Source organism: Melopsittacus undulatus, chromosome Z (genome assembly GCF_012275295.1).
Source record: "Melopsittacus undulatus isolate bMelUnd1 chromosome Z, bMelUnd1.mat.Z, whole genome shotgun sequence".
Lineage (NCBI taxonomy): Eukaryota > Metazoa > Chordata > Aves > Psittaciformes > Psittaculidae > Melopsittacus > Melopsittacus undulatus.
In genome coordinates, this window is record NC_047557.1 from 13,584,305 (window position 1) to 13,607,198 (window position 22,894).

General features: G+C 40.4%; 2 protein-coding genes across 2 annotated transcripts in view; one reads left to right on the plus strand and one right to left on the minus strand.

Moving 5' to 3' along the window:
• Nucleotides 1-12,577, minus strand: part of NUP155 (nucleoporin 155) — a 28,639-nt gene extending 16,062 nt beyond the window's left edge. Inside the window, 16 exon segments of the mRNA XM_005151988.3 lie at nucleotides 117-196; nucleotides 1,154-1,248; nucleotides 2,078-2,188; nucleotides 3,344-3,514; nucleotides 4,613-4,713; nucleotides 5,468-5,620; nucleotides 5,711-5,808; nucleotides 5,947-6,038; nucleotides 6,347-6,420; nucleotides 6,942-7,047; nucleotides 7,509-7,675; nucleotides 8,501-8,593; nucleotides 9,211-9,281; nucleotides 10,404-10,500; nucleotides 10,841-10,978; nucleotides 12,363-12,577. Of these exon segments, the coding sequence (XP_005152045.3) occupies nucleotides 117-196; nucleotides 1,154-1,248; nucleotides 2,078-2,188; nucleotides 3,344-3,514; nucleotides 4,613-4,713; nucleotides 5,468-5,620; nucleotides 5,711-5,808; nucleotides 5,947-6,038; nucleotides 6,347-6,420; nucleotides 6,942-7,047; nucleotides 7,509-7,675; nucleotides 8,501-8,593; nucleotides 9,211-9,281; nucleotides 10,404-10,500; nucleotides 10,841-10,978; nucleotides 12,363-12,498 (1,783 nt within the window). The 5' untranslated portion in view covers nucleotides 12,499-12,577.
• A 6,758-nt stretch (nucleotides 12,578-19,335) lies between these two features.
• The window catches only part of WDR70 (WD repeat domain 70), a 104,889-nt gene continuing 101,330 nt past the window's right edge, over nucleotides 19,336-22,894 (plus strand). The window contains exons 1-4 of the mRNA XM_013129784.3: nucleotides 19,336-19,380; nucleotides 19,467-19,529; nucleotides 19,737-19,820; nucleotides 21,011-21,125. Coding sequence (XP_012985238.2) covers nucleotides 19,371-19,380; nucleotides 19,467-19,529; nucleotides 19,737-19,820; nucleotides 21,011-21,125 — 272 coding nt within the window. The 5' untranslated portion in view covers nucleotides 19,336-19,370. The remainder of the gene's footprint in view (nucleotides 19,381-19,466; nucleotides 19,530-19,736; nucleotides 19,821-21,010; nucleotides 21,126-22,894) is intronic.

Below are 22,894 nucleotides of genomic sequence, written 5' to 3' on the forward strand. Positions count from 1 at the left end.
GGAAAATTACGGACTATTTCAGACAGTAAGAACACAGGTACTTGCGAGGAGACAAAATACAACATAAACTTGAGGCAAAAAAACCCTGTCCAAACCATGAAATGGTTGCTACTTACTCATAGGAATAGGAGAACCAGGAATAGGTGCAATGTTGCTTGGAGCTGATGAAAATCTCATTTGTGCTTCTCCACCATACCTAATGTTTATGTGAAAAGACAAAAATTCCTCACACTTCATACAGAGTTCATTTAATTTTCACATCTTTGAGGATTAACAGCAGTTTTTAAATGGGGAATAAAAACCCATTAGCATAACATTTCAGAAATATTCTGTGTGATACTTTTGTCAGAAGAATATAATTTCTATTCACCTCTCTCCAATAGTGCTACATGAGCACTTTGTAATATCTTTCCTTCTTAACACCCATCTTTCTAGAGTTACCCACATTTTTCCTCAGATAACAAAGAGCAAATATTCGCAGCCTACTGAGAATAAATGACTGGATATAACATCGGCACAAGTTCTGCAAAAGAACAAGCAAGCTTCTGCGAACACAACGTTCAATCTTTTGCACAAGCATACAGTCAAAGCTGCGCATTTTATCATCGTTCTCAACAGCTATTTCTTACCAAAACCCTCTTTTCCTCCAGACTACTTGCCTGTGAGGACAGCCAAGATACCTACAATATATCAAGTTGTTTAAGGCAGCTAATTAAAATATGTATGTCTGCATCATACCTAAGATAAGCAGTACTTAATATAATAGATTACAAATTAATCCTCCAGAGTGAAGGCCAGTATTTCTTCACTCAATGTGTACTGAGTTGGTCTCATTAGAGATACTTCTACGCATTGCATTTCAATGATCAGAGGTACTGTGAAGTATAGATAACTGCATTTCAAACAGATTAAACATTTTCAGTAGCCTTCTCTACAAGTGGAATGCAAGCATCCAAGAAGAGTATTAAGCAGAAATCACTATAGGAAGCTTCCTTCGTTTATGAGCCCTAAGTGAGTACAGAAGCATATGCTACCAGGTTTAGCAAGTCTATGCTTATTCTGAAACAGTGCTGATTCAGGCAGTATGTTAAAAAGCCCGTACAATTACTTAGTGGGTACAATATTCAGAACAACCCCCAGAATTGAAACTTACCTGAAGAATGCTCGAGTGGCCCAGGCAGATACTTCTCTGTCACAGGCAGCATTAGAACATGCCAAGATAAGGCAAGTGGCACAGGCCTGATCTTCCTAGAGCATATTATATTATCAATGTAACAGCTTTTATCAGGTTGGTATGAAATACATAGGAGTTCTACTGCTCAACAACTAAACAGTAAATACTTTTTGCATCATTTTATTTAGAAGGCAAGGAAATTAGCTCTTTCCAATTAATATAGACAGGAAATGAACTATAGTAAGGCATCCCATAGTAGCAGGTAAGTTTCCGTTACGCAGTTTTTGCAAACTCAGTATGCTTACTGGTAGGAAACATTCCCCATGCCTATCAACTAAGCATGACTAAGACTCATGCATTTTCTACATCAACATATATTAAGAAAACTATATAAATAATGGTTTGCGTATTCTAATGGCACATTAAAATATCATCAAGTATATTCTATCAAAGTTTCAAGAGTAGACTACAGTGAACATTCACTACAGATATTAAACAGTACTAGTCAAAACTGTAATCCATGACAACTTCCTTCCTGCTTATTATTTGCTGTAAACAAAAAAACCCCAGACCAATACTACACATCTTACTGGCTATCAAAATGTAAACACATCTTGCAGTGGCAGGAATTTAGCCTTTTTAGAAACTCTTCCTCCCCTACTCTTAGATGTATGCTTTTCTGAAACCAAGAAGTACATTATACTTCTGCATACAAGACATAAGAATTTTAGGAAAAGTGAATTAGACTCACATTTTTAGGTACCAGAAAATGAGAAGTTATTATACAATCTTATGTAGACAATACAGGAGAAAAAACTGATACTTTAACCAATGAATGAAATGTTAACTACATGTTTATAGCAACAAAAAATACTAAAAGTGATTAGATTTACATAGATTTACCTGATGCAACTTGAAAAATCTTTCAATCTCTTCTCCATCTCCACCTATATTGCTAACAAGCAGATGGCGCAGCTGATCGACAGGTCTGAGCTTATGAAACATAAAGCTCCCCTAAAAGTAACCCAGAATAAGTCAGAATGAAGTTTGTCTTTACTCTGAGCATCCCAACATCCGCTTCCCACAATGCTTATCTTTAGCATTCTGAACTTTTTTTCCTAGCAGATCAAAGTATAACATGAGGGGTGCCTAAATCCCAGTTCCCATCTGCTTGCAGAAAATTCTCTAGTGAGTCTAGGAAAGGCTGGAAAAATGCCGCAAAGGTTATGAACTTCCATAAATGGAATTAATTTTGACATTCTTAGCCTAACGTGAAGCATACAGTGTAACATATAGGAAGCATATACAACATCAAAGCTGTATATACCTTGCAAATCCTCAAAACTGTCTGGAAAATATGCTTGAAAAATTAAGGATCAAAGTCATGGCAAGACTCTAGACTCAATCAACTTGCCTGCATCCATACTACTGTAGAAAGTCCAATCAGTACCTTTAACAGAACAGCTGCCTTTAAAAAAAGGCATATTTAAGTCTAGAAATTACAAGACGTTAATGATTAAACTTTTTTTTTTAATTTGCCTGTCAGTTAAGATACTTAAATGACCTAAAATATTGCTCAATGTAATCAGAAAAGAGAATTAGGCAAGTTAATATCTTTTTTCCTTTTGTGGATTTTGTTTTTTGAAAGCCCTTAAAAAAAAAAAAGCCCAGAACAAAACAAAAACTTTGGGACTTTTTCTATGACAAAGACAAAAATTATTTCTTGAAATTCCAACTGCCAACAGTATTACTCAAGCTATTTCTTCTGGGCAGCCAAATGTCTGTTTCAACTTAATAATAATATAATTCAACTTAATATATTCAACTTAATAATAGTATAATCCAGAGCATAATCAAGGTTGTAAGAACTTCTCAGATGATCTGTACTGCAACAGTCTCTGGAGACCAGTAAAACTTATTGATACATTGCACAAATGTAGCTGGCCCAAAAGTTCTGCATAATTTTAAGTAGAATCATGGAACAGTTAGAGTTGGAAAGGATCTTATGCCTAGTTCCAACTGGTTTCATCAGTCTTCTTCCTTATTTATTCTTATGTTCCGAATATAATCCTTAAAACATATTCAAAATGAATAACCATTTACATGTTTAGGTCAGACTTCCAACTTCATATTTCTTCTGATTACCTATATTAGAAAATTAATACTCACTTGAGCTGAAAGCAGAACAAACTTCTTAGATGGCAGCATGTGTTGCTGCACAACTACAGGTGAATCAGTTATTGGAATAATGTCTTTATTTAGTGGTGTTACTATCTTCTGAGCTTTAAATTCATCAATAGCAGAAAGAGCCCAAGAATGTCCATCAACACGGGTGGTCATCTGAACAACAGATAGATATTATCAAAAGTCTGGTAGCAGACATGGCATAGATTTTGTGCATCCATGGTAATGTTTTACTATTTACATTTGAATTTATACAGAATAGAAACTATTCCTGACATGAGGAAACCCAAAGAAAATAGGCAAATGCCTTGGTAAAAAGAGAGGTGTAAACTTTTGCAGGACAGGGATCTGGACTAATTATATAACTCTTTTGTAAGTCACTCATAGCAGCCGATAAAAACCTGACTTTGAAACTTAACTCACACATTCTCTCCTGACCTTGAAACTTAATTTGCACATTCGCTCCTGACCTTGAAACCTAACTTGCACATTCTCTCCTGATCTTGAAATTTAACTTGCACATTCTCTCCATTCATTCTCTCCAAAACTATCACTGCTCTTCCCATAACACTATTTTTGACATTACTCCTTTACTTCAGCACAAGACTTCAAGCTTCCTTCAGAGCTGCAGTACATGAAATGTTCTCCATGAACTGATGGGCAACTACCCAGCTTCAGCCACCTCTTACAAACCTACTCATGCAGCAACCAGGAAAAACAAAAGGGGAGGGGGGAATATATAAATAAATTAAAAAAACAAAAATATGTCTGAAATTTAACAAAGATGTTGCATATTAGTTTCAATAAAGAAACCTGAAGTCTCTACCACCTACATTTTAAACAATTTGTGCCAAATTTTATAATGAGCAAACAACACTATGGACTGTGAACCACGTCTTCCCATGCTTGATCAAAATATGCAGCATATTACAGATAACAGCACTTTCAAATATATTAATTAGAAGTCTTAGAAGTCAAGGCAATTGCTTTTGATACACAGCTGGCATCAAGCTAGAAAGTATGGCTGAACTAGGAATTCCTATTAAGGTATCAGCTACCATTCACTGACAAAACTGCCTATCTTTTCTTTGCAGTGTATCAATTAGTAGCTTTGTAAATGTTTCCAAACTGTTCATGAAAGCTCTCTATGAACTACGCATTTCATGCAGATAGCATTATTCAAGTATCTGTTATCAGAACGAAAAAAGTAGTATCTGGATTGCATCAAAACTGTATAAAAGTTCACTTTAGTACCTGTGTTTCCATCATTGGCTTTTGAAAAGGGAAAGAATCGTGATTAATACACCAGAGGATGTCATTATCTTCATTTTCTGAAGCTGCCATCAGAAGGACCCCTAGCAAGAAGAGCAATATTAAGCTTGCATTAGAAGCAGTAATCATGCATTAGATCCAAATTCATTCACTCATTCTTCATTTAGTAAAAATCAAGTCCTAACGATACAATGTTCTCTCCTGAGTTTGTATGTCACAGGGTTCTCCAGAAAGTCACTTTTAACATCACTTGCCATCTACTCTAACAGGTATAAATGAAAATGAGGCTATAATAGGTGGAATATGACTCAAAAATGAGATGTTTGAACTGATCATGGAGGAAAAAATACCTGGAAATGACTTAAAGGATAAAAAATCACTACATATAACTAAAAGGGTCGGCAACATAGAGACACAAAGCCCCCTCCCATTTCTGCAGCAGTATTTAAAAAGCACTTACAATCAGAAGTGATTTAAAAGTTAAATCATTTAGCAGCTGTTTGGCATCTTATGTGGTTCCAGTAGCTAAATGAGTTAAAAAATAACCAGCAAATGCTAAACTCAGCATGAAAGGTACTAACTAGTTAAGAAGCCTATTCTATTCCCGGCTTTGAAGAACTAATCACACGTGACTAGGACATGTAGTCAAATTTTGAACACGTTAAGTCTACTTTAGGGGGAGATTAGAAGAAAAAAAGGTTGAATAACACATAAACAGAGTCTTCTGTATGACAACCTTCCACTTCAAAAAATCTCCCATTAATGTAAAATCAGTGTGATAATGACTGCAACACACACACAAAGTCAATCTCACGTGAACTGTGCCCCACTACTTACCTTTGCTATACAGAGCTCTGTGAACCTTTGAGGGCTTCTCCACATTAGAAGAAGCTGAAAATCCAGGTGGCAAACGGATGTGAACCAAGGTTAACATGGAGGGACGAGCTGTTGGATGTTTAAATTGTGAAGTACTAAAGTACAGTCGCACACCTGAACAAAAGAAAAACAGGTCACAATTTCGCTAAACCATGCAAATGCCATTTATCAGTTTAAAAAGGAGGCAATTAGAACTTTTCTTACCTGCATGTGTGACTGCTAGTAGTTGACAGTCTATGGATTCAGAATTTTCAATTGCTGCTATTTGAACAATAGGCTTAAATACAGAACGATCTATTGTTCTAAAAAAACAAAACCAAAACACAAAAAAAGATATACTCTCCATGCAAAGAAATAAGCAAACAAAAGTTTTCAAAAATACAGCATGAAACTATTGGCCTTAAAGAGAACTTCCAACCTTACAACTGTCATAAACATACCTGGCAATGCTCCCAGCAGCAGACACTATAGCATTTTGTGAAAGAGAAGTAACCCTGGTCATTCCCTCACCATCTTGTCCCAAATCATAAACCTGTAATTCCAATAATACAGCTTAATGATTTACAGGGGAATTCATTAATACAGCCTCGCCAATCAAACAAGCAATTCAAACTCTACTTTTTTTTATCCTCACGTTACCATAAAATTGAGGGGAAGACAAAAAGGACACTCTTTCCTCAGAAGGAAGTATTTTAGGTCTTCAGCACACACTTTTTACAGAAAGATAAACTGGATTATTATCCTGACATACCTACATGGAATTCTCAAGTACTGAGGAAAACTTTTAAGTTACATTCACATTATTAACACAGCCAACATTCATTAGAAGAAGGCACATACCTGCAGCACTCCTTTTTCTGAGCGGGTGTATAAGATATTTCGAGAGTTGTCAATGGCGATTTGAACTACAGGATCTGGTGAGGGGGCCAAGAAAGGGGAGAACCAGTAAATCAACACAGAATTTAGTGAAAACAAGTTTAAGATAGAATATAAAACAATCATAAGTTAACAAAAACTTCAGAAGTCATACACAGGACTTCCACCAGAAGTGATTTAAAATGCAATCAATTTCATGAATCACTAGTAAACTTAAAAAAAAAAAAGTCAAAAAATTTTATATTTTCACATTAATTTTTCACTAAACAGTGAAACAGAATAAAATTCTACGTTTTGCAGTGATCTCACTAAGAACATACTAGTTTTGTACTAGAGAACACTAACTTTAGTTATAAATGTCAAACTTTCCAGGCTTTTGTATTTATATCTGGAACTAGACACACAGGTGACCTGATTTTTATAACCATCAACCACTGCAAGTGACACTGACAGTAACTAAATGCTTTGAATGAGGAAACTATTCAGTCTGACTTTGTGGTAGAATTATTTAAAAAGGTTACAAAAAATTATTAGCCATGTCTTTAATATCAGTACTTACCATCCTCTGAGAATGTGAACTGCAGCAATGAAGGAATAAGGAAAGACAGCGCACTCTTTGAATGATTAATTTTTCTACAGCGTTGGCTAAACCAGCCTGCTTCAGCCTACAATTTAAAACAAATGTTGTGTTGAAAGAAAAACAAAGAAACACATACACAGCCTCCCATCAAAAAAACCCCACTAATTATATTAATGTAAGTTACTAACAGGACAATTATGAAAGCAAGCAAAAGTCCAACTACACACCACTGACTTAACTGAAAAAGTATGTATTATTCAAGTGAAAGAAACAGGTGATCATTAAGGGTGACCATCAAAAGGAAAATTTTACATGAAAACAGATAGAAGATGTCACAATTTTATTTTTTAAGTTGACCAAAGCTACATTGCTATTCCTCATGTAATTACTACTCTGTCAAAGAAAATGCATGTACACTAAGTCATCAGAACTGTTGTACAACCAAGCCATGCACAATTATGTAAGAAAAAAATACGGAAAACCTGACATGTTTTCAAACTTTTAGTGCCTAGATGCCACAACCATGAAATAATGAAAAATAGTTACCTGATACGCTACTTCATATAAGCAGCCATCTTTTCCAGCCAAAAAGATACGCCCGTTATCACTGGATGTTATTGCCATAACGCAAGTATTGTCAGTTGGGAGTGAATAGAGAGGATCTGGTAGCAGCTGCATTCCACCAGACATACTGTCATTGAGCGATCCAGCACCTTAAATGAATAAATAAATTATCTTTAAGATTCTAAGTTGCTGTAATAAATATTATGGGTCTGTGATAAGAAACATTTCAGAAAACAGACAAGTGTAATTTTCATAAATACTGAACACGCTCTGGAACAGGTGTTCTCCAAAGTGGACCACAGAGTAACAAATCTGGTTTAAAAAAGAACCACAAAACCCAGCAAATTTTCTTTATAAGTTTCCAAATAAGAAAATGCAATGTTTTTCATTTCTATACATTGTCACGTTCTCTAAATCTCAAAAAGTCCATACCACAGGTATTTACTTTTTTTTGTCTTTCACATCAAGATAGTATAAAAACAGAGCAAAAGATTGTAATCCTCTTACTTTCTCCAAACAATTTTGTATTTTCTCTATTAAATATATATGACATAAAAAAAAGTCTTTCTTATCAGGTTTTCATTTCTGTGGTTGGAATACAAATGCCAACCAGCTTAATGAACTGCATTCACCAGCTCAAAGATTCATACTCCATCTTTTCTCTGTTTTTCCAAAATGTTGTTTCATTAACAGGAGCGCCTGTTTTTAAAAGCTCTTTTTATGTTAAACAGGTGAATAATGCAATTCAATGCTCCTATGGGAGTCCAAGTTTTATCAAGTGCACACCCCATAGAAACTACTTCCCCCTGTCCATAACACGACCTAAAAATTAGCAAGGTGCTTCACACATGGTCATTTTCTTTTTATTATTATTATTTTTAAATGGTTGCTAATAAAAAAATCATGTATATTTGTTAATGCACAACTGCATTGATAGTTGAGATGCGAAGATAACAGGAAGAAGAGAGAATTACCTCCTTGTATATTAGCACAACTGAGCCCTAAAATCACAATATCCACAGGGGTAGCCAGAACAAGTAAGTGTCGTACGTGTGGTTGGAAGATACCTAAAAAAGAGTAAACAAAATATTGGTTTGCAGTCAGCCTCTCAGATCAAATGTCATGTCCAATGTGTCCATGAGAAAAGACACACAGTCTGATTAGAGGAAATACATTATACTCAAGACAGAATGATCTGTGAAACTCTAGAATCAGGAAGGAGTTTCAGTCATTGGCTCAGCTTCCAGTTCATGAAATAAAGGATCTTTAAAATTACATTTTTCTAATAAACATACTTCTTTTAAACACAGTCCCTATTGCCAATTCAGCTTTGACTTCAATGTTATGTGGGCATTAGCTTCCAAAAGAACTGGAACACCTAGAAACCCAGGATCTCATGGAAATTATCACTTGAACATGTAAATTTATAAACAACACAATATTATAGTATGATGTAGAAAAAAAGCAAGTTATCAGCATAAATGATTGAGAAACTATGTATAATTTTTGGCTTGTAATTAATTTCCTGTTTTTAAACCCAAAACAAACTCATGTGTCATGTGTTTAGATATGTACACACAAAGCAGATTTTTACATATTTATATATATATAAATATATATACATAAAGCATAGACACAAGGTTCAGTAACTGCCTAATTCCAGTAACTGTCATGTACTTCTTACCTCCCTTTGGCTTTACAAGACCCACTGCAAGAATAGTTTCACTAAGTCCATCAAAATAAGCCAGATCTCCCCTGCCAACAAACAAGAAAAGTAAACAAACCAACTTGCATAAAACTTATTGTACAGTATCACATAAATTAAATCAGATTCTGTATATTTAAACAATAATTAACACTCTGAAACCATCTACCTCTTTTGCTTTGAGTGAAAGGTCTAGAAGAATAGCATGACAGAGAAGTTTCACAACAAAACTATATAGGCAATCATTTGAGCTGCCTGGAGTGCCTACAGGTGAGTGTCAAACCTGATGCCCAGCTGCATTGTTTTGGATTTTTTGATTTCGTTAATTCATACTCTGAATTATGCAGTGCTTCATCTGCAATATGGATTCACATCAAGATGGAGAAACTTACAGGATTCTCCCCCACTGAAATTACCTAAATCATGAATTCCTAACCTACTTTCCAGCATTTTTTGAGTAACAGCATGCAGTGTTGTTTTATTTATGGAATGTATTTAATACACTGTGACGCAATGTAAATGTATGGATAAGAGCTATGTGAGCCACAATCTGAACTTTAATCAGGAAATGCGATAATATGTAGAAAGCAATTCTTACTAAAAGAATTCTTACTACATAGGCAAGGAAAGAAGAAAACCTGCAAATTAGAAACATATCACTGCCACTTGAAAATATAATCAAGTTATTTTTAGTTTTATACATCTTTAAAATAAGCTAGGCAGGAGAGCTTCAATCACAATACTTCTAAGTACTACTGCTATATTACTTACGATTGTGGAAATTATCAGCAACCGTACATGCATCAGAGTACTTACTAAATCTACTTAGAAAATTTAGGCAATTAGTGTAATTTTTTTCTACCTTTTTTTTTTTTGAACAAGCAAAGTAACAGCATAAATACAGCAGTAAGTTTAGGGTTAGCTATGTCTAACCCTAAGCAAATCCCTTTTTTTCACCTCAAGATGATTTGGCAGCAATATTACTAACTCTTTAAAAATCCTTAAAGCCTTATTATTTAAACTTTTAGTAAAACCTAAAAGAAATCAAGATCATGTAACTGACTGCCACACCTCTGAGCTACCAGTAAACAATCTCTCCTTACCGCAGTCACTTAATTCCATGATAATACCAATAACACCATATGCCCACCAAAAATGCGTTCTTTACATACCCATCTTCATAGTTCCACATAAAGATGTCACTGTCAATAGTCAGCCAAGCTCTACTAATTTCTGGAAATACTCCCATCATGCAATTGCACTGCATATCTGAAGTTCTGCAGATGTAAGGGCTAAATGCATTTTGGCTAGCAAAAGCAAAATCCCCTTTGGAGCATTTAGAAAAGAAATAGTATTACTTTATATACAGTAGTACACACACTGTTTATCATAATCATTAGAAGTTCTTCATGCAGGAACTAGTTCCACCAGCAACCCTATGAAAATGGATCTTGTTACCACTTAAGAGTGTTAAAAAGGGAAAGTGAACAATATCAAAGTTCATTATGGGACTCTGACAGAAACACCATGAGAGAAAATGCTGGGAAAAAAAGGTTGATTCTAACATTATCACTTAGGCAATCTAACACAGTCTTTTTCACAAGGATACGTCCAAACTGCTCCACTAGCTCTGGGGGAAGTGGGACTCTGCGGACTGAGCTGATTTCTGGAAGATTAGGTATTGACAGCAAACCTGGTCCTTGCAAAGGATAATCCATATCTGACATTCCAGAAACAGTAGGGCTACCTGCAAGTAATAACAGTAAAAAGACCAGGATTCTTATAAAGAATGAAAAATTACTCACCACCTCCCCCCCCCAAAAAAATTATATTCTCTGTCTTAACCCAACTGCTCCTCAATCTGTGAAATCCAAATTAGAGTAATCATATTTCCCAATTTGCTCCAGGTAAATAGGACAGGCCTTCAGACTATTAAAAAAAACCAAAAATTAAGAGAAAAGCCTTGATCTGAAGTGACTTTAAGCACGTAAATACCACTTTTCACAAGATATGTGTGAACCAAGGCTTCTGTAGGAACAGGTCCCTCAACAACAAACCTGTATCTCAAATCAGACACGAGCAAACAGATTTGCAAACAAACTCTTACAGTAACTCATCTGGATCCCAGACTACTCTTTACCTCCTTTTTACTGTCAATCATAGAATCATAAAATGGTTAGGGCTAGAAAGGACCAGTTGCAACCCCCCTGCCATGGCTGGGATGCCTCAATCTAAATTATGTTGCCCAAGGCATTCCTATGGCCAGACATTAAATATGCATATCAACAAGGCAAATTCCTTCACCTAAGAGCTAATCTGTACTCCCAGTACAATTTAAAATACCCGTATATGCCCATCACTTTATTTGATGCATACCCATGAGGCTGCCAGGGCAGTTACTCTTTGGCCATTCACATCACATTGTATCATAACAGTAAGCAGATACTTTTTGTTGCAACCTGGCATTCCTACATCTTTATTCATTAGGTTACATACAGCTTTGGAGCAGCTCTTCAGAGCCCACCTTGCCAGACAGTAGGCACCAATGAAGTAGGAAATACTGGCATGTTTTAAAGGAAAGAAAACCAATGCTTGAGAGAGATACCTTACACTAACTGCATGTGACATACAGCTATAGAAAAATTAAAGCCAGTTAAGGAAGCTTCAGAGTTTTTGAGGTTCCTTTGATTTAAGGATGGTGCTGGGCATTTAGTGACCCTAAGAACATTCTGAGTAGTCTTCAGAACAGACATAAAAGAAAATAAGGGCTATTTTATTCACTTTCTGTAGGGAAATGGGACTGCGGAGCCAACCCAAACACACTGCTCCTACAGCGCACGCCCCTGCCACGAAGATATCTCGCACCCACCCCTTCCACCCCGCACCAAAGAGCTCACTACACGCTCTTCCCTCCACCCTTCAAGTCTCAGGAGCCGCGGGCTCAGCCCTGACGCGCTGCCGGAGAACGCAGGGCCCGCGACTGCTGGTCCCGGGTTCTGCCAGGGCTGTCGGTAGCCCCCCAGGAGACAGAGATTGCCGCGCGGCCGGCCGGGCAGCGCCGGCCAAGGCCGCCCTGCAGGAGGTGTCGGGGCCCGAGTGCCGGAGGCAACAGGCAGCCGAGCGCTCCTCACCAGGCGCCGGCACGGCCAGTAGTTCAGACAGGTCCGGGTAGCAGCGATCATCTTGGATCTGCCGATCGATGATGCGGCCAGCGATCTCCAGTGCCTCCTGAGCGGTGGGAGCCGCGGGGATCATGGCTGTGGGCATGGCGATGGCTGCGGCCGCACCGCCGGGACAAGGGCCCGTGTTCCGCGCGCAGCGACAAGGCACGAGCTGCCCACCTGCTGCTCCGCCGCCCGCCAAATCCCGGCAGCCCCCGCGCGCATGACGTACTTTTACTGCGCCGACGGCTACTTCCGCCGGCGGGCATTGTGGCGGGGCTGCCACCTCGTGGCTGCGCTGACCCGTGGGGGGGTCCCGTGTCTGGCCTCCATCCCTGGGGATCAGCACCGGCTGTCGTGACGGGCCTCAGATGCACGGGACGGCCCCAAGGAGACGGACGGGAAACGTATCCCATCAGCTTTGTGTAGCTTCTTGTCTGCCCGGCCGTCACTGCTGCTCTTGCGGGAGCGCTGAGACAGCCTAGCCAGAGATACTTTACACCGCGAGCATGCTGTGGTATTGTGGCGAAACTGCATATATTAAACCTACTCGAACATGCGCTGATTTTAAGTGTAGTGATGTCAGCTAAAACCACTGAGGGGACAGGCCTTCAAAGGCACACATGTTCAGTTCTGGGCCCCTCACTACAAAAGAGACATTGAGGTGCTTGAACTGGTCCAGAGAAAGGCAACATAGCTGATGAAGGGTCTGGAGCACAAGTGTGAGGAGTGGTTCGGAGAAATCTCCAGGATCCCGCCAACAAAGCTTTAAGTTGACAAGCAGGTATTCCTTATTGTGGCGCCGGAAGACACGGGGGATAGCGCCTCCTAGCGTGTCTCTCTCGAACATCAACCAGGCTGTGATTATATTATCCCTAAACATACACATTCATTAGATTACATATATATTCATTGAGTTATTGTCCTGGGTTCAGCAGTAGCAGTCATTTTCCTCCTTCTTAGTAGCTGGTGCAGTGCTGTGGTTTTGACTTTCAGCCTGGGAACAATGATGATAACACTGATGTTTTTTTGTGGGTGCTCAGTAATGTTTATTCCACAAGGACTTTCCAAGTCTCATGCTCTACCAGGGAGGAGGGAAGCCAGGAGGAAGCAGAGACAGGACACCTGACCCAAACTAGACAAAGACGTATTCCATACCACAGCATGTCATGTCCAGTATATAAACTGTGGGCAGTTACCTGGAAGGGCTAGATCACTGCTCGGTCGGGCTGGGCATGGGTCAGCGGGTGGTGAGCAGTTGTATTCTCTTCCCTTGTTATTTCCCTTATTATTATTATTGGTGGTAGCAGTAGTGGTTTTCTGTTATACCTTAGTTACTGGACTGTTCTCTCAACCTATGGGAGTTACATTCTTTCGATTCTCCTCCCCATCCCTCTGAGAGCGGGGGGAGGAAGGGGGGAGTGAGCTAGCATCTGAGTGGTTCTGGGTTGCCCGCTGGGTTTAAAGCATGACAGTTACTTATACATTACATCATAAAACATTGTACCATGCCTTCATCACTTCATTTTAGGATTCTTGTCATGTCAGTAACCACCTGGCTGGTTCTGGCCAATTCTTGCCCAAAGCTTATCTTGCCATTTCCTTATCTCTGTAGTTGCTAACAAAGCCTAATGTCCTTGAAGTTACTAATTTACAATCCGGCTCTTCAATCAACCCCATTCTTCATGAGGAATGGCTGAGGGACCTGGAGGGGTTTAGTCTGGAGAAAAGAAGGCTCAGGGGGAGCCTTATCCCATTCTACAACTACCTGAAAGGAGGTTGTAGTGACGTGGGGGTCTGTCCTCTTCCTCCAAGTTCCAAAGAAATAGCCTCAAGCTGCACCAGCGGAGGTTTACTCTGGATAGTACAAAAAATTTCTTTAGAGAGGGTGCTCAGGCATTGGAACAGTCTGCCCAGGGCAGTGGTGGAATCACCATCCCTGGAAGTGTTCAGAAATCTTAGTAACATGATTTAGTGGTGGACTTGGCAGTTTTTGGGGTAATGGCTGGACTTGATGATCTAAAGGTCTTCTTAAATGTAATTGGTTCTGATTCTGAGTACAGTGCCTGTGGAGCTAAGCTGTGCAAGCAGAGTTAAAAGTTACCTTTGCACTGCCCTGACCTGGTATGGCAGCTGTTTTTCCATAATCTGGGATGACACATCAATGGAACTGTAGCTGACAGTAAATGCTCTGGACAGCACAAGCATTCCCAAATGTCATAGAAGTATCAGGGCTGGTTAAAACTTGCATTTCAGGGAGTGGGTGTGGTTTGTAAATCATGTTTGCTGCCCTGACTGCACTGACTCTGCTAGTGGATTGGTCTAGCACCTGTTCTAGAAAGATTTGGCTATGGGAGAAGCACCTGGCATGAGAAAGGAAATTCCAACCTCCTGTCAGTGTCCAACTGGAGAAAACCCCAGTGTCAGACCCATTTCCTTCATGATCCCAAGAATAAAATTAAGACACAAAGGAGGTCTCTCTGAGACAATGGTCCACAGAGTCCCGATTCAGTTTCTCACACCCTTCTCCAAGGCAATAGACATTGTAGTCTTATCTCAATACTTCCCACTCATCAAGGGTTTGGGTATCTAGAACACTGGACTCAATTTAGGAGGCCAGGTCTACTGGAGCTGGTGAAGCTGATCTGACAAAGAAGGGGAAGAACGGTTTTGCTGGGAGGCTTGCCAGACTGGTCAAGGAAGCTTTAAACTAGATGCGTTGGGAGGGATGGGGGGGGCATCATTCCACCCCAACACACCCAGTCAGTTCCCAGCACTTATAATTAATGCTGAGAGCAATGTAGAGATATTCCAGCCGCTCCAGCCAATCAGCCAGCTTCATTTTGAGCTCGGCTCAGATGCCTCTATACAAACGCCTATAGCATGGGGAACAACCAAGAGGAATTAGCAGTGTATAGATGTCTATGGCTGTATGACATAATAGGCATCACAGAAACATGATGGGATGACTCCGATGACTGGAGTTTTGAAATGGAAGGTTACAGGCTCTTTAGAAAAGTCAGGCCTGGCAGGCAGGAAGGGGGGGTTGCTGCCGCAGAAAGGACTCAGTAAGAGATCAATATGATCAGACAAAAAGCCATTTATTGCAAAGCATTAACTCCTTATATACTATATATATATATACCTAAGGCACATGAAAGACAACAAGGTGATTGGTGACAACCAGCATGGCTTCACTAGGGGGAAATTCTGCCCGACCAATTTGGTGCCCTTCTATGACGGGGCTACAGAACTGATGGACAGGGGTAGAGCAGTTGATGTCATCTACCTGGACTTGTGCAAAGAGTTTGACATTGTCCCACACGACATCCTTGTATCTAAATTGGAGAGACATCAATTTGATAGGTGGACCACTTGGCAGATAAAGAACTGGCTGGATGGCCGCATGCAAAGAGTTGGGGTCAATGGTTCAATGTCCGGCTGGAGACCAGTAACGAGTGGTGTCCCTCAGGGAACGCTGTTGGACTGGTCTTGTTTAACATCTTTGTCAGTGACATGGACAATGGAATAGAGTGCGCCCTCAGCAAGTTTGCCGATGACACCAAGCTGTGTGGTTCGGTTGATATGCTGGAGGTAAGGAATGCCATCCAGTGGGCCCTTGACACGCTTGTGAGGTGGGCTGATGCCAACCTCATTAAGTTTAACCATGAGAAATGCAAGGTCCTACACCTGGGTCGGAGCAATCCCAGGCACAGCTGCAGGTTGGGCAGAGAAGAGACTCAGAGCAGCCCTGCAGAGAAAGACTTGGGGGTGTTGGTTGATGAGAAAATGAAGCTATCAGTGTGTGCTTACAGCCCAGAAATCCAACAGTATTCTGGGCTGCATCAAAAGAAGTGTGACCAGCAGGTCGAAGGAGGTGATCCTGCCCCTCTACTCTGCTCTTGTGTGACCCCACTTGGAGTATTGTGTGAGTTTCTGGTGTCCTCAACATAAAAAGGACATGGAACTTTTAGAACAAGTCCAGAGGAGGCCACGAGGATAAGGGGCCTGGAGCACCTCCTGTATGAAGATAGGCTGATAAAGTTGGGGCTGTTCAGCCTGGAGAAGGCAGCGTGGAGACCTCAGAGCAGCCTTCCAGTATTTGAAGGGGGCCTACAGGGATGCTGGTGAGGGACTATTCATTAGGGACTGCAGTGACAGGGTAAGGGGTAACCGGTTGAAACTTTAAACAGCAGAGGTTTAGACTGGATATAAGGAAGAAATTCTTTACTATAAGGGTGGTAAGGCCCTGGAATGGGTTGTCCAGGGAGGTTGTGAATGCTCCATCCCTGGCAGTGTTCAAGGTCAGGTTGGATGAAGCCTTGGGTGGTATGGTTTAGTGTGAGGTGTCCCTGCCCATGGCAGGGGGGTTGGAAGTAGATAATCTTGAGGTTCTTTCCAACCCTAACTATTCTATGATTCTATGTTCTCTGTGATAATGGATTGGTGGAATTACACCCCAGCTTCTCATACCAATCTTTCAGGCAATGGATGATGGAGTCTGATTTCAGTTCATTCTCTCACACCCCCATGCAGCTTTCCAAATAGGGAACCTGAAATTAAGCCCCAAACCCCACAGGGTTTGCATGGGAAAGCTGGAAATGCTCCTTGTATCTCCCCAAGACTGAGAAGCTTGGAGCCAGTCGCCAGTGGAGTTTCCTCAGGACTCAATTTTAGGGCTCTTTAATGTTTTCATAAATGATTAATGATTCTATGATCTAGGTAAAAAAATACATGCTTATTAAGTACGTTTGCTGATACTAAACTAGGAGAAGCTGTGGACTCTTTCAAGTGTAGGGAGGCCTTACAGAGATATCTGGATCGACTGGAGAGCTGGGCAGTCACCAACCATGTAAAATTTAACAGGAAATGCCAGATCTCTACCTGGAACATGATAATCCCAGTGACAAACACAGACTGGGGAATGAGAAGCTGGAGAAAGCCCTGTGGAAGGAAATCTGGGTTGATGGCAAGTTGAATACATGTCAGCAGTGTGTCAGCAGGGAATCTATACCTTCCTCATGAGGGCTGGGTGCAGCAGAGGGGAAGGCTCTGAACTCTCTCTGGTGACTGCCAACAGGTGTAGCAGTGTGATCCCACCACTCCCAACCTGACCTTTATGTCCTAACCCCTACTCAGGTGAAAACCATCATGGTGGTGATAATGTGTCATGATAGCTTCCACCCTCAAGTCATAATCCCAGCCAAGGTCTGACTCAGCACAAGTTTCTGAAGATGGTATGTAAACATGAGTCAATTATCTTACTCCATAGCTGACAGCCCAGGGCCTGTGAGGCTTTGCTGCATGCAGCAGGTTGCATGCAGGATCTCCCTTTGGGTAGACACCTCTCAAGGTTACTCTTTGAGGCTGAGAGATTCCTTGTGTCAACAGATTCTTGGTGAGGGATTAACAGCCTGCTAAACTTTGTAAATCTTAGCTGAAGGATTGATTGTACATTTATTATCCTTTAGATGTAAACATGCCATTCACAGTCTGGATCCAGCCACATGTAGACTGCTCTCCGGGGAGTTTGGAAAGCAAGAGGGCCCTTTCTGAGGCTCATGACTAGTGAGAGGGTGTCCTGACAGTTTTGTCTTACCCTGTCCTCTATGCAGTGAACAATCAAGTATATCTTGCCATCAAATCTCGTTAAAGCACTGTCACATTTACTAACAAGCTTTGTTAAATCCCAGTTTTACATCAATATTCATAGAATCATAGAATGGTTTGGGTTAGAGGTGACCTTAAAGCTTATCTAGTTCTAACCCCCTGCTATGGGCAAGGACACCTTGCACTAGACAGGGTTACTCAAATCCCTGTCCAACCTGGCCTTGAACACTACCAGGGATGTGGCAGCCACAGCTTCACATATTGCTGCTTTTACGCATGACGTGCATCACTCCATTAGTGACAACAGGAAATAAAATGAAACTGTGTAAGGGAAGTTCAGGTAGCACATTAGGAAAAGGTTCTTCATTGAGAAGGTAGTCCCTGGAGCAGGGGGTCATAGCACCAATCCTGTAGATTTCAAAGAGTGCCTGGATGACAATCTTAGTCATGTTGTTCAGTTGAGGTGGCCCTGCGAGGAGCAAGGAATACATTCGATGGTCCTCGTGGATCTTGATCTTACAGCTTGAAATATCCTGCATTTCTATTGATTTGGAGAAAACTCCAGGAACAAACTCACCAGCAGAGTTTCAAGTTGACAAGCAGGTATTCTTTTTTGCAGCACTGGGAGATGAGTGGGATAGCTCCTCCTATCGAGTATCATCCCATTGCTAAACAGGCCACCCTTATATAGTCACTGGGCATACATACATATTCATGAAGCTACATATGAGTTACACCATTTTCCACAGAGTTTCCTGCATGCATATAAAAATGTGATGGTGGTCTTTGAGGGTCGTTTACTTCTCTCAACAATCTTCATTACTTCTGGCAGTCTTTGAAGCACCAGCTTAATAAACATTAGAGACACAGCAATCATCCTGTCCTGCTTTTCAGTTAGTTTAATTGTGCCCATCCTGGACATCTGCTAGTCCCGGATACTCCTCAGTAGATGTTTACACCATCTTAATGGGTTCATTAACATCACAAACATAGCAATTATCCTGTCCTTCTGCTTATCAGTTAGTTTAACATTGCCCACCCTGGGCATCTGCTAGTTCCAGATACTCCCCATTCCCAGGTCCTGTTTCTCTATTTTGCTTTTCTTACACTTTTTGTACTAAGCTCCTAAGCTCCTAAAACTGTGTGAATTACCTTCAAGCACCGAGGTCATTTTGCCTTACAAAGCCATCAACTTAACATTCATTAGAACTGATAACATTTTATTCTATTGTGCCACCTTGTCTCACTCCGGCGATCTCCCTGCAGCCCCGCCCAGCAGCGTCGCGAGCTGCTGGGCGGAAGAGCCTTCCTGACCGCTTCCTGTTGGCTCTGTTGTGGTTCCGGAGCAGTCGCAGCAAGGAGCCGGCGATGGAAGGAGGTGCGTAGCGGTACGGGAAGGGCCTGGCGGAGCCCAGCCCGCGCCCCTGGCTGACCCTCTCTGTGGTCTTTTCTCTCTCCTTGCAGATACAGAGATGCGAGGGGGACCCGACCCGGAGTTGGCGGCCACCATGGGCTTCTCTGGTTTCGGTGCGTTGCTTTCGTTGCGGGTCGGGAGGGTGCCGGGGACGCGGTTAAGGCACGCGGGGTGCGGCTGCTGGGGCTGGCGGGCCTTGGAGGGGTCCCGGGAGAGGTTATGATTGGAGTGGGGAACAAAGCGGCCGTGCCTGTCACCCTGTTGTCCCGCAGCTGGCAACAGTGAGTCTGTGTTCTAACCGCTTTCTTCTTCGTTTTTAGGGAAGAAAGCTCGGACTTTCGATCTCGAAGCCATGTTTGAGCAAACAAGAAGAACTGCGGTGGAGAGGAGCAGGAAGGTTCTGGGTAAGTTATGCAAGTGTAGTCAGCTAGTTCATTTTAAAACATGTTCTGTGGTTTTCGTTTGGGATGATGTTTAAAGTGTCTCAGACTGGCTGTCTAAAGAGCAAAAAAGAAATGCAGTTTTTTTCTCAAGGAAGAAGTGCAACTGTAGAACCATGGAATAGTTTGGGTTGGAAGGAGCCTTCAAAGGTCATCTTGTACAACCCCCTGCAGTGAGAAGGCATATCTTAATCTAGGTTGTGTTGACCTGAACCACATCCAGGCTGGCCCTGAATGTCTCCAAGAAAGGGCTTAAACAACTTGGGTGTTTGTAGATAATAGTATTATTAATTTACATGTGTTATCTGAGTGTGTAAGAGCAGTTTGTATGTGCAACGTTCCTCTTGTGAGGCACAGTGCATTACAGATACAGGAAGAAGGTCAATTTTTCTTTTCTTTTTTAACTTAGCTGTGTATTTGTTTCGCAAGGGAAGGTGGTATGGACACCTTTAATCTAGAGAAAATAGAATAACAAATTAAAAATATATAACTTATACCAAACAGCAGGCTATATAGCAGGCCACAAATTTGTCTATATCTTCTGCAGTGCCAGGAGCAGATAAATTTTCAAGGTAGTGGTTTAAGAGTGGGAGGTAGAGATACTGGTTTCTTTTGTTGCCCATATTAAATCAAGCATCATTCGAAAGAAGGTCCTTGAGAGACACTGGAAGTGCCTTTGCAAATACAAATGTTCATGCTTTCTCATTCTGCTTGGGCAGTTTGTGAAGAGTGTGTGGGTTTTGTTTTGGTTTGGTTTTTTTTGTGTGATACTGTCATGGCTGAGCAACTTCTGCCCTACTAGATTGCACTTAATCTGCTCTCTAGTGTTGCAGTTTATGCAGTTAGTCAACAAAGCACTTTTTCATGAAGAAATCCACTCTGGTATCTTTATATGATCAGTTTGTATGGTAGTGTGTATAAACTAGCAACTGGAAGGTGTTCTCATTTCCCCTGTGACACTTAGTTTTTTTAGGTGATCATTGCAGTATCAATGGAAATTGAGTTTATATGGGAAAGTAGTGCTTTCATGTGAAATCTTATTTGCTGTTACCTTTTCGAATATTTCATATAGGTCATAAAGTGAAGAAAATTCCTTTAGTGTCCTCTAGTTTCTACAAGTCTTGATTATTTGTCATGTATCTTTCTGTATACAGAGGCTCGTGAAAGAAAGGAGGAAGAACAGGCTGAAAAAGATCTTAGAAGTTTATGCACCAGTTCATCAACTTCAGCGTCCGATGCAAAAGGCACTGGAACCACATCAACCCAAAGGTAATTGGATATTTTTCCCACCTGCAGATACAGATACACTTATTCATGACTACTGAATAAGAAACTAATAGGTGAGGTGCCTCTGTATTCACAATGAACAGAATAGTAATGGGGTTGAGGGAGTTCTGTTTTGACATCCGTCTGAAACTTACTTTCAAACTTGCCAACATTTGTGTTTTATTGACAAACTGTAAGTGCTGTTTGGACAGCAGTTTTGATTGGACAGTTTGGATTCTGAAATGCTGGGAGATTAAAGTAGCTGAAGGTAACAGGGAGCACTCTGTTTTGTGGCAGGGATTATGGAGATCAGTGTACTGCAGATTTTTAGGTGTTTAGGTTTCTGCATCTATGGAAGCCTAATAGCCTTAAATATAAGACTTTGGTAGCTTGTATGCATGCATTTTATGGGCTCCTAGACTCTACATGTGGTCTGTTATTATAGACAAACTTGTAGTGTTTCAGATTGTGAAAAAAATTCTGTGGCAAAATTTACCTTTTTGCCTGTTGCTTTATGGAAAATGCAGATAAACCATGGACTTGCGTAAATAAGTGATCACACAATATACTGCCCTACAGAGTATACCACCCTGGAGAACCTGTGTTATGTCTTGTGCATAAGGGAAAAAGATTCTTTGCTCTCATTTGCTTTTGATAACCTCAGGTATCCTCTGGTGAAATAATGAAGGCTCACAAGAATTTAGATGTAATGTGATTGCCTATTGTATATGTGTGATTTCAGTATAAAGATCAATTACAACAATTGGTGAGACGGAAATCAGTCAAGTGATACAGAACCTTTCCCTAGTCAGTTTGTTTCACTCATGGCCTTGACATAAGAGAACTCCAGGGACATTGTCTAAGGGAAGATAGCAAAAACCTTTCTGTATTCTGAGTTACTAGCTAGGTTCTAGTTGCTCACTGGAATTCTGTTGATACTGTGCTGGTGTTTTTTTTTGTTTCTTTGTTTGTTTGTTTTGTGTTTTTTTTTTTTTCCTTTCTGGGGTTTTTTGGTTTTCCTGGAAGTTTTATATTTCCTTGTAAAATACGATAGGTAGCTCGGTACTTGGTGGTGAAAGCATAAAGCTGGTGAAGGAGACATTGTGACTCAGCCTTAATTCAGAGGTATAATCCTACAACTGACTACTCTGAAATATAGGACTTTTAGTCCTTTATAATGTAGAATATAAGTTTTTTTTATAATGTTAAATTCAGTTATTTATCTAATAATTTATGTAGCTTGTTCTATTCTCTAAAAATGGCATAGCTTTTCTGATTATTACTTTCTTTAAACTTCCAAGTACTTTCAGGTACCATAGTAGCCCTTACGGTAATCTTTTAATTGTTAAAAAGGGGTTGGGCACCCTGAAAAGATGCAGAGAACAGCAGTTGATTCTTTTTGCTTTTGAGCTATTTCACTGTAGAGAAATGTTTACAATAGGTACAGTATTTAATATTTATGCATAAGTATAATAATAGTAATGTTTGAAAGCATCTGCTAGTATATAAAAAGAGAAAAACAAGAAATAGAGTGGATGATGTAAAGAGAGTGAATATGTGGGGGGAATATTCCCCCATACTTGTGCAAGTCTCAGAAAGTTTTTTATTTTCCCTGTGTGCCACCCATGCTCTAATGTAGCTTGTTTTTTTTCTCTCCCTGCAGTTTGTTTCACTTTCTGAGGAAGTAATGAAGGAAACAAAAATTAGTTCCGTTCATTTCTCTAAATCCAGAGAAATGGGCTGGCAAATTGTTTCCTATTTCTTTATAACCT